The sequence below is a fragment of the Ictidomys tridecemlineatus genome, chromosome 16, assembly GCF_052094955.1.
Source record: "Ictidomys tridecemlineatus isolate mIctTri1 chromosome 16, mIctTri1.hap1, whole genome shotgun sequence".
Classification (NCBI taxonomy): domain Eukaryota; kingdom Metazoa; phylum Chordata; class Mammalia; order Rodentia; family Sciuridae; genus Ictidomys; species Ictidomys tridecemlineatus.
The window spans coordinates 24133830-24149184 of NC_135492.1; the positions used below are offsets into that span (position 1 = coordinate 24133830).

General features: G+C 37.5%; 1 protein-coding gene across 1 annotated transcript in view; it reads left to right on the top strand.

Annotated features, from left to right (window-relative positions):
• The first annotated feature begins 5209 nt into the window (after nucleotides 1-5209).
• LOC144371257 (uncharacterized) overlaps nucleotides 5210-15355 on the top strand; it is a 35419-nt gene continuing 25273 nt past the window's right edge. Inside the window, exon 1 of the mRNA XM_078033665.1 lies at nucleotides 5210-5269. Coding sequence (XP_077889791.1) covers nucleotides 5210-5269 — 60 coding nt within the window. The remainder of the gene's footprint in view (nucleotides 5270-15355) is intronic.

Consider the following 15355-nt stretch of genomic DNA (forward strand, 5'->3'; position numbering starts at 1 on the left):
TACTGTCATTTGTACTCCTATTCCCTTTTCTTCCTTTCAATCCAAGTTTGTCTAATCCACTGAATTTCTATTCTTCCCCCCCCACTTGTTCAGTGTTTTAGCATCTATATATATTAAGTATTATATGTAATGTCTGTTTCATTCTACTATCATTTCTATCCCCATATGCCCTCCCCTCCCTGCAATCATCTCTACTTAATCTAAATAACTATTTTTCCCAACCCCCATTGTGATTTAGCATACACTTATTGGAGGGAACATTTGGCCTTTGTGTTTCTGTGTGTGTGGGGGGGTTGGGGCTTGTTTCACTTAGCATGATATTCTTCAACTCTATCCTTTTACCACCAAATGGCATAGTTTCATTCATTTTTACAGCTAAGTAATATTCCATTGGTGGGGAAAGTTATATATATAATCACATTTTACTTATCCATTCATCTGTTGAAGGAAACATAGGTTGGTTCTATGGTTTATCTATTGTGAATTGTGCTGCTGTAAACATTGGTGCAGCTGTTTCCCCTCTAGTATGCTGCTTTTAAGTCCTTTGGGTATAGTCCAAAGAGAGGGATAGCTAAGTCAAATGATGTTTCCATTCTGATTTTTCAAGGCATCTCCATACTGCTTTCCATGGTGGTTGCACCAATTTGGCGTCAATCTCATGAGCAATGTGTGAGTGTTCCTTTTTCCCCACAACCTCACCAACATTTATTGTTGCCTGTATTATTAATGATTGCCATTCTGACTGAAGTGAGATAAAATCTTAATTTTGATTTTCATTTTCCTAATTGCTAGATAGGTGGGATGTTTTTTCATATATTTGCTAATGGCTTATATTTCTTCTGTCAAGTTGTCTGTTCAGTTACAGAGTCCATTTGTTAATTGGTTTTTGTTGTTATTGTTTGTTTTAATTTTGAGCTCTTTATATACTCTAGACATTAGTGCTTTTTCTGAATTACATGTGGTAAAGATTTGTATAAAATCCGTAGTTTCTTTCTTCACATTGTTTCTTTTGCTGAGAAGCAGCTTTTTTAGTTTGAATCTATCCCCTTTATTTATTCTTGATTTTTAATATTTGTGCTGTAGGGGTCTTGTTATGGAAGTCAGATTGTGGACCAACATTCACCTCAGATTTTTAAATGGTATCCCAAGTTCATGAATGTTTCAGTTTTATTGTTTCTCTCACTATCTTGCTTTATAGATCTACATGTTCTAAAGGGTCATGTAATAATCTAGCTTCACATGCATGATTTTCTGATGACTGTTATTTTTCAATATGTAGTTGCAGATTATTTAAAATATATGTATCTACTATTTCATACTTTAACTAAAGCAAATAATTGCCTTAAGTAGGAAATATTACATCAGTAGATCAACATCAAATCTATTATATATAACATATATAAATGCCTGGATTCAAATGTATGCACATCCACCCCAGAGCTTGGCCCATAACACTTATTCTATACTAGATCTACACTTTAGAACCTCCATTAAAGCTGTTATAAATCCAAAGCCTGAGACTCACTCCTCAGAAATTCTTCTTTTTTGGAAGGGAACGATGATGAAGATTGAACTCGAGGGCACTCAATCCCTGATCCACATCCCTACTTTTATTTTATGTGGAGACAAGATCTCACTGATCTGCTTAGTAAATATTTTTCACTGAGGCTGGCTCTGAACTCATGACCCTCCTTCCTCAGCCTTCCAAGCTGCTGAGATTACAGGCAAATACCACCATGCCCAACTCCCCAGAGAGCCTTCTTTAACTGGTTGGAACCCACTTGTTCAGTATGTTTTGGCCTATTCCTCACAATTAGCGATTAAATTATTTTCCTCTCTATGAAAAATCATGGCTACAAAGAGATTGGACTCAACAACACCTAATTACACAGCATGTCCACATTACAACAAAGGTGTGTTCTGCAATTCTCCACCTCTCCAAAGAGCTTTTATTGGCTCCACAAAGTTGGGAGTACTGGCCAACCCTCTGCCATGGTTCATTCAGAAGCCTCCAAGGATGTGAGTGTATATGAGGGACAGTATTCCAGGTGGCACCTTGGTGATTAATGGGCTATGCCAGGGAGTAAGGCAGAGCCCAATTCACCAAAGGCACAAAACTTTCATGTGGCTGGTCCAGGATAGGGGCTGCATGAGGGGATACTTTTCCTCCACCCTTGATGTGTCTTTCCTAAGTGTTCATATGCTGAAATACTTGTTCAATGACTTGCACCCTTTTCCTGTTTTATGTTTCCTTCTCATGTGGCTTTGGAGGTCCCATGCTTTGGCAATTATTGTGACTTTCTTCTTCAGTTTTCCAACCTCCCTCATCCCATCCATGTGGAATTTCTGTCAGTGGATATTAGTTTTCATTTTATACATTTCCATTTAGTCCAAGTTTCCATTACCTCTAGGAAAAACAAATCTTTAATTCATTATCATGCTTGTACTTATCCTTCACATGTTGATAATGGCAGTGTTGAAGAACTATCTTCTGATTTCTACAACTGGGATATAATGGGTCTGCTTGAAATGACTGTCCTTTCTTTTGACTCCAGATAATGGGGATATTTTTTAATATAGCATGTTAATGCTTTTATGTATATTTATATACAGTACCCAGGAGACTGAGCCTGCTTTTTACATGGTTTCTCTCAGAGAAGGTGGAGTTGATCATGTAGGTTTCTTAGAGTGGACTGCAGTTCGGACTCTGCCTCGACTCTGACTAGATTCAATCTGCCTGTGATTTCTACAACATGTGACCTATAGGTCTTCCTCTTCTTTTCTTAATTTTAATATTTCACTTAGAACTTGAGCCACAGAACTGTCACTTTGGAAAAGATGACTCACCAAACCATCACTAACCCCAAGAAAGTGTGCTCCATGTGCAAACTAGGAAAGAGGGGCCCATCACACACTTCAGGGCTTCAGGGAAATTATGGGGGTGCCAGGAGTCCCTCACATCAAAGTAGAGGCAATATAGGTTGTGGGACAGGTTTGGACTAATTTGATTAAGGACCAGAATTAGAGTAATTTAAGTTTCCTTATCAACATGAGAAAATAATCTCAATCAAGATCCTTTTCCAGATCTGTACAGGAAACTTTAAGGGTTTGAAGCCCAGATCTCTTGGATTGCTGCTATCCATCAGAGAAGACAATAAAATTGAGAGAGATGACATGTCCCACTGGGGAAGCCACAGTTCTGTATTCTCCTGTGGGAACTTCTTGCTTTTCTACAGACATTAAAATTACAAATCTGCAGAGACAGAACTAAAACACATCCTTTCCATAAAACTTACAAATGTTTGTGCTCTGCTCAGCTTATTCAGGTGACAAAGTACCTCTGTGTTCTCAGATTCAGAGTTAGTGTGGATTCTGAAAAGGGCATTGGAGGAGGAAATTCGGTCTACTAGTGAGCTTTCCCAGTAGCTTCTTTGCTTATTAAAGTAGTAAATATCTATAGAAGACAATATCCTCATTGCACCATACACAACATGGTCCTCAGACCTCATTAGAACAGTTGGAGCCCAGAGGACCATGTTCTGTATGGTGTAATGAGGATATTGTCCTCTAAAGATGTTTGCTTCTTTGAGATCCTGCTAAAATGAGTCAATTTTTCTTATAGGGAATGTCAGTTTTAATTCTTCATTTTTCAATTTAATAACTTCATGGGACATAACTTACATATGGTATGTCATGTAGAGATTTTAAACACTGCTAATTTGTATACTTATTACCATGGAATTAATAAGTTTTAATATTTTGATTGATAATCTTGCTTTGGTCATCTTCATAACTCATAGAACCATTATGGTTTGAGTAATTGTACATTTTGAAATCTTTAGAGGGAAATGAGGTTCTATGTTCAAAACCTCATTTTATAGAATGGAATCGCACATGGTTAACAACTTTCAGTTGGTAAATGTCAACAAGGGACCGTGATCAGAAGGAAGTACATTAAATATTTTAGAAAATCAAATAAATGTGCTGGTAAGTTCCAATTCATGGTGCCAAATTATAGGCTTAGGAATATAATTCACAAGAATTTGGAAGAATATTTTTATGTATTAGTCCATTCTGTTTTTAATCACTAAAAACCTTTTGAAATATCTAATAATGGAAATGTGTAAATTCAATTTTGCTTAGATGAACATTCAGGACACTTGAAACCCATCCTGCCCTGGTCACTTTCAGATTTTTTTCCAAAATTCAATTTTTCATGTCATTAGCATGCACAGATAAATGTGACCCTAAGACACACAAAGCAAGATAAAGCTGAAAGCTGAACTTGACTCTTCCATCGCAACATCAGTCAGGGGAAAAAGACCCTCCTGCAGGATCATGTAGGTTTCCCAGAATGAGAGCTTGGGGTCTGCAGAGAAGTGCATGGGCTCTCTCATCCCTGAGGAGGTCCACAGAACAGGGTAGAGAAGAGTGTGGCTGTGGGGTCTCTAATCAAGTCCTCCAGAGACCAATCGGGAAGCAGGCCTGATTTTATTGTGCAGTTACCATGTATATGTACTCAGGCAGTGCCTATGAAAATGTAGACAGCCACCAATGTAATGTCTGCTAACTGTCTTTGCAGTGAACAATCAAAGAGTGGGACTAAAACACATGGCCTCGTGCCCAGAGCTGTGCCGATGCAGTAAGCAGTTTACCACTCACGTGCCTAGCAAAGGAGGTGGCCTGCCACTCAGACGCCCTGAACCTATGCCCTGTATGCAGGACTCCATGCACTTGTCCCCACAGAGAAGCACCTCTGAGGCCTCTTCTTTCTTGACTTTAAAGAACAATTTCACTTCTAGTGGCTTTTCTCATGAGAAATTTCAAATAATAGTAATATAAATACTATAGATGTAACTGTGAAACCTGAGCTGTATTTTCAAACCCTGACAATTTACCAAAGCAACCCATGGTTCTCATTTCTACTTCTCACAAAGAACTGCCATTCATTCAGTCAAGTCTTGCCCAGGGTTTGCTCGTTGTGTTACTGGAGGGTGTGTTTTGCAGCAGAGGCGCTGGGTGATGGTGTCGCCCTCTCTCAGGTGTCAGTCATTTCTCCCTAGTGCTCTTCATAGATTCCCAGCACAGAAAGAGCCACATGTAAGAGATTTCTGCATAGGCTGACATCAGTCCCAAGCCCACTTGCTTGAAGCAAGACCAGTCTCAATTCTCCATCTCCCTTTTGTCTGTTAGTTTATACAAAGAGGACATGGGGAGGGTTGGCAGTAGTGATGAAGCTGAACTTCACTGTAGAAATGAACCCCAAGCTGTAAGTCTGCACATGTGTTGTTAGGGGTGACAGATCCTACTTCCTCTCCTGTTCTGAACAGGATGGTGCTCACACTGCATATGGGAGAAGAGATGCTTCTTCCTCTCACTTTCACCCTGGAATGTGCCCACCCAGAGGGTCCAGATAACCCTAACTTGCAGTGGGGTGTCCTTCTCCTGTAATTCTCTCTACTTCTGTCCTGACCACCAGCTCGTGTCCCCTGCCTGAGCAGTCCTCACTAGATGGTGGCAACACAGATGATGGTGCATGTATCACACAGCCTCCCCTGACTTTAGTGACAGCACCATATCTACCATGACTCATTCCTGAATCCAGATACTAGAGGGAGTCTTTACTATCAGCTATAACAAACAAAACTTGTAATTTTTTTTGAAAATTTTTTTTATGTGTGATCTGTTTTTTCTAATCTCCTCACTTGGCCTTTCCTTCTTCTTACCATATGTGAATTCTTCAAATGTAACCTATTTCAGAAATCTGTGTTAGATTCCCTGTGATTTACATATCCTTCCACACAGAATGCCCACTCTAGGGGGCAGCTTGATTTCTCCAGTGCATAAAGGACATGAGTCCCCAGTACAATAGGGCATCCATGGACCAAGCTGGAAGTATCATTCTGTAGACCCTTGTTTGAGGGGTGTTTCTCAGATTACCTCTTTGATGTCAGAGAGCTTGTGTTACGTCTCATGATCTCCTGGACTATGTTGTGCCAGGCATAATGTGCACAGCTGGGAAGGTACATAGCTCAGGATTTCAGTCCTCTATGAATCATTCCCATTCTCCAGGATGCTTCCTAACAACAATGGAGCCTCAGCAGGGACATTACTATAGATATTTCTTCACAACACTACCATGGTACATTTACACAATTTTAATCATACTTGATGCACATCATTTAGTGATGATTATGGTTCAAAACTGGAGCTAGCAGAATGACCAGACTGTGCTTTCTCCTAGCCACTACCTGTATGAAGATTAGTTTTCCTCATTATTGCATGAATTTGTGTCCCTTTCTTTGAAGCATACTATCAGGAAAGGGTCTAAGTTTTTCCCAATATTAGTATAGAAGTTGATCATCAGAAAACAATTTTCCAACAGTTTCAAGGCAATAAACAACCCATTTATGAGTTCTTCACTATTACTGCAAATTCATGGCACCTGCACACTCCAGTTTGTATGACTGCATTTTCCTCAGCTACACTAATCTTAAATTCATCTAATGGCCTGGAGACACACGTGATTAAAACATGTCATTTATTGAGAGTTAGAAAACTTGGATGGTGTAGGATTCAAATGTTTAAAATGAATTAAAGCAGATTCTGTTTGTCACAGAAAAGTGATAGAATGCAGTTGTTGGTTTTAAATTTCACATTTGTTTTTGTTGTTGAGACAAGGCGATTTTAAAACCCTCCTCCTTTCCTTTGTACCACAGATTTAACCCAGGGCACTTAGTCATTAAACTATCTCACCAGCCATTTTCTATATTGGGGAAAAATATTGCTAAGTTACTGAACTTTGGCCTTGCCATCCTCTGACTCCTGAGCCAATGAAATTACAGGCATTCAGCTACATCTAAAACAATTTTTAAGTTATTTTTACATGATAATATAGATCAATTTAAGCCTATACTGTAAAAATATTTATATAATACTTGACTTACATAAAATAAATGCATAAGAATTGGCATATGCCATTTATATATAGATCTCACTAAAAAATAACTAAGGCTTAGTGATTAAACATGAACCCTAAAATATTTGGGGAGTACCAGGGATTAAACTCATGGGCACTCAACCAATGAGCCACATCCTCACTCCTATTTTGTATTTTATTTAGAGACAGCATCTCACCAAGTTGCTCAGGGTCTTGCTGTTGCTGGATTTGAACTCAACATCTTCCTGTCTTAGCCTCCCAAGGTACTGGGATTATAGTCTACAATTTTTAAATTTATATTCTTTTTTTCCAGATTTACCATGGGAGACTGTCTTTTTCTAGTGATTTTTCATATTTCACAAATCCTGTATGTTTGCACTCGTATATTGAAGCTGAGAAAGTTGATCACAAAGAACCACAAAAGAGAAAAGTTTTTTATATCTATTATAAGAGACAGTTGGCAAGGAGTGCCAAAAAGCAGTTAAGAGGGAAAAGTAACTCTTAGGTTTTATAGCACATAGTTTGAAATGTATAAGTAATTATTAGACTGTGGACATTCTAAAAAGAGTTCACACATTTCAAACATCAAAATGATATTCTAGAAGGTAGAAATTGCACTAATTTGAACACTACACATATTCAATTAAAATGTTGGATTTTATATGTAGATACCAATTAAAAATTAAACAATAATTAACACTTCAAGTCAAGTAGCAAAAATAAACAAGGACGGCTGGAAATACAAACCATGTCTCAATAGTAAACTTAAATGTTAGTAGATTAACACATCAATCAAAAGACATAGGCTAGTAGCCTGGCTTTAAAAAAATCCAACCATATTCTGCCTCCAGGAGACTCTGGAAAAGACAAACTGAAGGTGAAAGATTGGGAAAAAACATGCCACTGACATGAACCTTGAAAGCAAGCAGGGGGTCTCCATACTTATATTTAATAAAGTGGACTTTAAGCCAAAGTTAATCAAAATAGATAAAGAAGAACATCTCATACTGCTCAAGGGACCCACACACAAACAGGAAATAACAATCATAAATGTATATGCCCCAAACAATGGGGCACCTATGTTCAAACAAACTCTTCTCAAGTTCAAGAATCAAATTGACCAAAACGTGATCTGGGGTGACTTTAACACACCTCTCTCACCACTGGATAGATCTTCCAAACAAAAGTTGAATAAAGAAACTATAGAGCTCAATAATACAATTAATAACTTAACTGACATATATAGAGTATATATCAGACCGGAGGAGGAAGCTCTGCACCATGCCAGGCCAGAGGGAGGAGGAAGTCCGGCTCCACCCCGTGCCTTAGTCTGGAGGAAGCCCATCAACCCTTAAAACCCAAAATCAAACTTTTCATCATTGAATATTAACATTTTTCCCATTTCATTTCCATGATCTTTTTTGCATCTTACTTTCACCTTTACTTTTTACTTTGCAGTGAACAATTCTTTTGTTAATACTTTCATTCAGATTATTTTTCCTATATTTGTCATTTTAACACTGCTCATTGCTACTGTATATAATTTAAATGATTTAATGTTGACCATTTTACCCATGACATTATTGAACTTATGTTTCATTAGTTCATGGATATTGCTTAGAAACATTATAGAAATAATAGTATCATCTGCATATGCTATTTGATTTTTGATGTATAAAATCCCATTTAATATTCTCAAACAATATTTAGAAGTTAGAAAAGCATACATTTTTTCTTTTTCTCAAAATAAATTGATAAATACTTCAGTTCGCACCATTAAGTATGAAAACATGTCATAGCTTTCCTTAAGTGGATTTAAAAAGAATTTTCCCCTGGTTGTAATTGGCCATAGGTTTTACAGTAATTTGGTAAGTGATTTGCCAAAAGCTTTTCTCTATCAAAATGATTTTTGGAAACTTACCATATGACAATGTCCCTCTTGGTCATGAAGTCCAATAATACTTTTTGTTGTTGTTCTTAGTTTGCTAGGGGTTTTGAATATCTGCGTCAACATCTATTGGAAGATGGTCTGCAATTTCTATTCTTATGCTTTGTTATCTGGTAATTCTGGTCTTACAGAATTAGTCAGTTTTCTTCTTCTACATTTAGACGTGATCATGAATTATGGTTACTGATTCCTTATTACATGTTTCATAGAAATCAACCGTGAAGGCTCCTTTTTAAAAATGTGATTACTGTTTGGTTTTTTGGTGGGTCAATTTCTAGAGCTAGGTTTTTGCCACTTTTGCCTCAAATTCCTTAGCCTAAATCCTCCTCCTGTGGCCTCAAGGTAGTGAAGACTAGTGGCATATGCTCCCATATCAGCATAACTGCAAGTATTTTTCGAGAAGTTGTAAAGTTAAATGTCGATTTGTAGGTCTATATTATATTTCATCACATCTGGGTCTACTAATGTATTCATTGATTTCTGAAATAATTTTCAAAGTTGATGATTATCTAGCAATTTATCTACATTTTGTTGTTTTCCAGAATCGAGATTTTCTTGGCAATTAAGATGGAATAATGAGGAAGCATAATGTGGGAAACTGAGAACCTGGCATTTTGCTAATTGATCTCAAGATGCCCCATGAAGGATGGAGAGTGTGCACCATAATCCTGTGAGACAAATAAAGCAGAAAAGCTAAATTATCATTTTATGTAGCTTAATACGTGATCTTGAGTAACTTTCATAAGTCTTTACACACTTGTTTAATTTTTAGGGAAGAATCTAAGTATTTTACCATATTTAAATTAGGTTTCGAGGGGTTTATATTAAATTTTGGTGAGTTGTGTAAGTTTCTTATATTTTGGATGTCAAGCTTTTTCAGACATGGTGCTAGAATCGGTTTTCTTTAACCCAGTCTACTTTACATTTCATTGATTGATTCCTTTGCTGTATAGAAGCGTTTTTAGCTTTATATAGTCTCAGCTGTTTTTCCTTGACCAGTCTCTGCATATTCTATCTAAAACCATTACCAACACCAATGGAAAAAAAAATTTTCATTTTCTTCTGGAATTTTTATGCTTTTAGGTTATATCACAATGAGATATAACCACATGCTTGTGGGCTCAATCCTCAAAATGTTGGTAGGTAACACATACTTCAGAGGATATGCAGAAAAGGAGACACTTTGACATTTTTGCCAGGAATATAAATTTGAATAGACATTTAAATAACTATAAGGGTTTTTTCAAAAAATTATAACTAGAGATGCCATATGACCCAGACATTGAGAATATGCCTGTAGTTTTAGGATTCTTTGGAAAAATAGAATACATAAAAATGTACATGTGTATACAGAAGGGAGCTTATTATGTTTACTCACATAATCATGAGAGGAATAGTCACCAAGTGTTTGCCTACAGGATGGCAACACTGGGAAACTGGGAACAGCTCAGTCCAAGAAGCTGGAAGCTTCACAATATGAGGAAGCAAATGAAGCAGCTGTGGTCCAGGACAGAGGACTTAAATGATCCTGGTAGATGAAAAAATGAATAACCTGGTCAAAGTGGGCTAAGGACCTGAACAGATACTTCTCAGGAGAGGATATACAATCAATAAATATATTAAAAATGCTCATCATCTCTAGGAATCAGAGAAATGCAAATCAAAACTACTCTAAGATATCATCTCACTCCAGACAGAATGGCAGCTATTATGAATAGAAACAACAGTAAGTGTTGGTGAGGATGTGGGGGAAAGGTACACTCATACAGTGCTGGTGGGACTGCAAATTGATGCAGCCAATTTAAGAAGTAGTATGGAGATTCTTTGGAAATATGGGAATCGAACCTCCATTTGACCCACCTATCCCTCTCCTCAGTCTAAGCACAAAGATTTAAAAACATCATACTACAGGGACACAGCCACATCAATGTTTATGACACCAGAATTCACAATAGATAAACTATGGAGCCAACATAGATGCCCTTCAGTGGATGAATGGATAAAAAATTGTGGCATATATACACAATGGAATTTTACTCAGCAATACAAGAATAAAATTCTGGCATTTGCATGTAAATGGATGGAGTTGGAGAAGATAATGATCAGTGAAATTAGCCAATGACCCCCCCTCTAAAACAACAAAAAAAATGCCGAATATTTCCTTGACATAAGGGGGCTGACTCATAATGGAGTATGCAGGGGGAGCATAGGAGGAATAGATGAATCCTAGATAGGGCAGAGGGGTGGGAGGAAAAGAGAGGGGGACAGGAATTAGCAAGGATGGTGGAATGTGTCATACATTCAAAATACATGTATGGAGAATGAATTGAATGTCAACATATGTTACATAAAAAAGACAAAAATTGTGGAATATATGTGTATGAAGAATTGTAATGGAAAAGAAAAAAAGAATCGCATTAACTTACATTAGGTAGAGGAAAGTGAAAGGAAGGGAAGGCAGGGGATGTGGGAATAAGAAAGAGAATGAAACAGACATTATTACTTTATGTATGTATGTGACTGTATGACCCATGTGATTCTACAATATGTACACTCAGAAAAATGAGAAATTGTATCTCATCTATGTATGATATATCAAAGTATATAAAGGCATTCTACTGTCATGGATAACTAATTAAAACAAATAAAAAATTTTAAACAGACCCAGATAGAGCCAATGGTGCAAGTCCCCAAAGGGGACTTCAAGAAGCTTGGAGCATAAGTTAGTGACTGCTTCTCTTGCTTTTTTCATAATCAAATCTATTGAACATCAATATATATGTTCATTAAAGGTATTCCCATGCTTTCTGACTCAGCCTCCTAGAAGCACACTCAGAGACACCTGCAGAGATCTTCCATACCAATTCTCTGGGTATCTCAATCCACTCAAATGCACAGCTGACATTAACCACTTCAACAATTGAAGGAAATAAAATCCATCTTTAGGAATATCTACCCTCCCATGTTAACCACCATACTATCCACAACCTAAATTTCTTCCTAAGTAACTCAGGAAGAAGAACCTATGGTATATTACAGATAACAGCGAAAGAGAGATTTATCATTGTGTTTACACACAAATGTACCAACATTCATATATAACCTTTTCAATTTTTTAAAAATTATTTTGAGACAAGGTCTTTTAAGGTGCAGTGGGTGTCACCAAGATGTGAAGCTGGCTCCAAGATCATGATTCTCCTCCCTCAGCCTATCGAGTCCCTAGCATGACAAAAGAAGTGTGCCTCCACACCTCACTTATTGCTCAACTGTAAAATAAGGATGGTGTATATGGCAGTGTTGCCAAAATGTGAAGGCTAGCCTTAGTAGTTTGGTACCATTCTGTCTTAAAACTGAAAAGGAAAATGATGGTGGATCTCTGTCACAGTTAAGGCAACCCTGGGTCCAGACCCCAGAAACAAAAGAATATTCTCCAATAACACAGACAAGCTGGAGGACTTTAGGCTAAGTGAGATGATCCAGATGCAGAAATACATTGTATACTCTATGTTCAGAGCCTGGAAAAAAGTAGAATGGATGTGAAGGGAGAGCCAGGTGGTTATCAAGGAGCATCATCAATAATATCGCACCATATACTGCAAATTCCAAAAGACAGCAGGATTGTGTTCTTAGTTCAGAATTGGATAATTATGAGAGATGGTGGTTTTATCATCACATAGCAATTGCACATACTCATTGGATTCAGTGTGATGTTTATATATATGCAGATACATGTATTCATAATATCCAAACATCCTCTTCTGCCCTTGATGCCCCCACACACTCCTCAGCCATACTAATCACTATTGTACTTGCACATGATATTATATCAGTTAACATATGACATGTGACACTATTATGTATGTCTTCACTTAGCATGACATCATCCAATTTTATATATTTTGCTGACCATTAGAGGAGTTTGTATTGATGGCTGAGTAATACCCATATTGAATATACAATGTACCCTCTGGTGGATATGTTCAATTGCTTACCTACCTCACTGGCTGTTCTCTATATCTGTATTGTTAAACATACTGTTATTCCACTTGAATTTATGTAACAAAAGAAAGCAACAACTACAAAAGAATGAAGAACCTGGGAGTGGGGGCACATACCTGCAATCCCAATGGCTTGGGAGGCTGAGGCAGGAAATTCACGAGTTCAAAGACAGACTCAGCAAATTAATAGGGACCTATACAACTCAGTGAGACCCTGTTTATAAAAAAAAATTAAACATGACTGGGGAAGTGGCTTTGTGGTTGAGTGATACTGGGACCTATCCCTAGTATACCCCCCCAAAAAATAAAGAAACTAGAAAACTATTTCCTAACCTGATTTTATCAAGTGAAAAGAAACCAAGGCATAAGAAAAATCACATTCTTTAAGTTTGTTAATATAAAGTTAATAAGCTATCTCTGAATCTTTCACAAAGTGCAATAATTTGAGAGCATTCAGTAGGTTATATTACATGAAAAACTGCTCTTGTGCATATAATGAAATAAAACCTTAGCCAGGTGTGGTGGTGCATGACTGTAATCCCAGTGTCTCTGGAGGCTGATACAAACCCAGCCTCTACAACTTAGGAAAGGGCTAAGCAATTCAGTGAAACCCTGTCTCTAACTAAATTACAAAAAAAAGATCAGGAATGTTGCTGAGAGGTTGAGTGCCCCTGGGCTCAATCCACAGCATTAAAAACAAAAACAAAGATAAAAAAGAAATAAGACATTAGGCTGGTGAACATTTATATTTTCAGTGTTCCAAATATTTGGCCCAATACTCCCAAGTTCACTTCATCCATCAATTTATAATTGAAATCTCTAGTTATTTGTTTGTGAGAGAAAGGAGACAGAGATGTTCCTGAACTCTGCCATTCCTATGCTAGTTTCTGCCATAAGCTAGGCAAAGATGTGCCCATTGTGATCCCCAGGGTACTGTGGCTCAGTCCTCTCTCTTCATGCAAGGATGCACCTTGAGGAGTGGATGTTGACTGCTAAAGTGGGGAAGAGGTAAAAGGGAAGTAATGTGTGTGGGCGTGTGGGTGGGGTGTGATAATGATGACTTCTGACCAAGTCCTACCCATGATCATCTTTTTAAAATGTACCCTGTAATGGTTTGTTTTCTTATATATCTTCTGGGACCCTGATCCTACAGTTAAATCTGAGGGAAACTGTTCTCCATACCCAGCTACCTTACCATTGTATTTCTCAGTCTGATGCCTCACAATTTGAAATACCTAGTCCCCCTTCCTCAGAGCCTTGATCTCATGTCTCTTTTGCTTATATTTTGAATATCTGGGAAATCCTCAAATACTAAGTTGCAGGGGAATCCACAGTTGATGTTCCTCTTCCAACGATAAGAATAGACATTTTCTCTCATTGTGGCCTCTACCTTCTACTCACAAAATGGGGACATTATTCACGTTTGCAAACCTAGATATTATCCTGATCTAACCTGTAACATGAAAGTCAAGAATTTAATCCCTGGGGCTGGGGTCAGGGTTAGAGCGCCTGCCTAACACATGTGAGGCACTGGGTTCCATCCTCAGCATCATATAAAAATAAATATATAAAATAAGTTAATGTGTCCACTACATCTAAAAAAAAAAGACTAATCCCTACCAGGGTTGTGATGGCTCATGCATGTAACCCCAGCTGCCCTGGAAGCTGAGCCTTGAGGGTCACAACTTTGATTCTAGCCTCACTAACTTGGTAAGACCATATCTCAAAGAAAAATAAGAATGGGATGATGGTAGACCTCACTGGTGGACCATACCTAAGTCCTGTCCTCAGGATCACAGGGGAAAGTTTTCAATTCCTATCTTTTTTCTATGAATTAAGGTCACAAAAAAAAGAAGGTGGCTTAGGGATAATGTTATATTTTCTAAAAGCAAGCCATGTTAAATGTGTAAGTGTTCACATTTCTTGAAAAAATTCCCAAGTATTTTGCTTTTGATATTATGGTCATTAGAACTGTCTTTAATTTTATGTTTGCTACTTACTTTCTTATGCACATAAATAACTGATGATACTAAATTTTATTACTGTTCTGAGCTCATCTGATGCTTCTAATAGTAATTAGTGCACTCCTACATTAAAAATATCCACTTAAAATCTACTTCTACCTCCTACCTCATATTGGAAAACCACAAAAGTTAGACAGCAAGAAACAGAAGTCAGTTGCAACACACCTTGACAAAGGCACAGATACTGGTGAGAATCTCAGAAAAACTCTATTCCCTCAAAGTCAGTAACCAAGAGAACAAGACCATAATCTCCCACACACACATGATTTTATTCTTTTATTGCTGAATAAAATTCCATTGTGTATAAATAATGCATACTTTTTTATGCATTCATCCACTGAAGGGCCTCTAGGTTGGCTCCACAGGATATCTGGTAAAATGGTGGTTCCATTCTCAGATTTCCAAGGAATCTCCATACTGCTTTCCATATTGGCTGCACCAATTT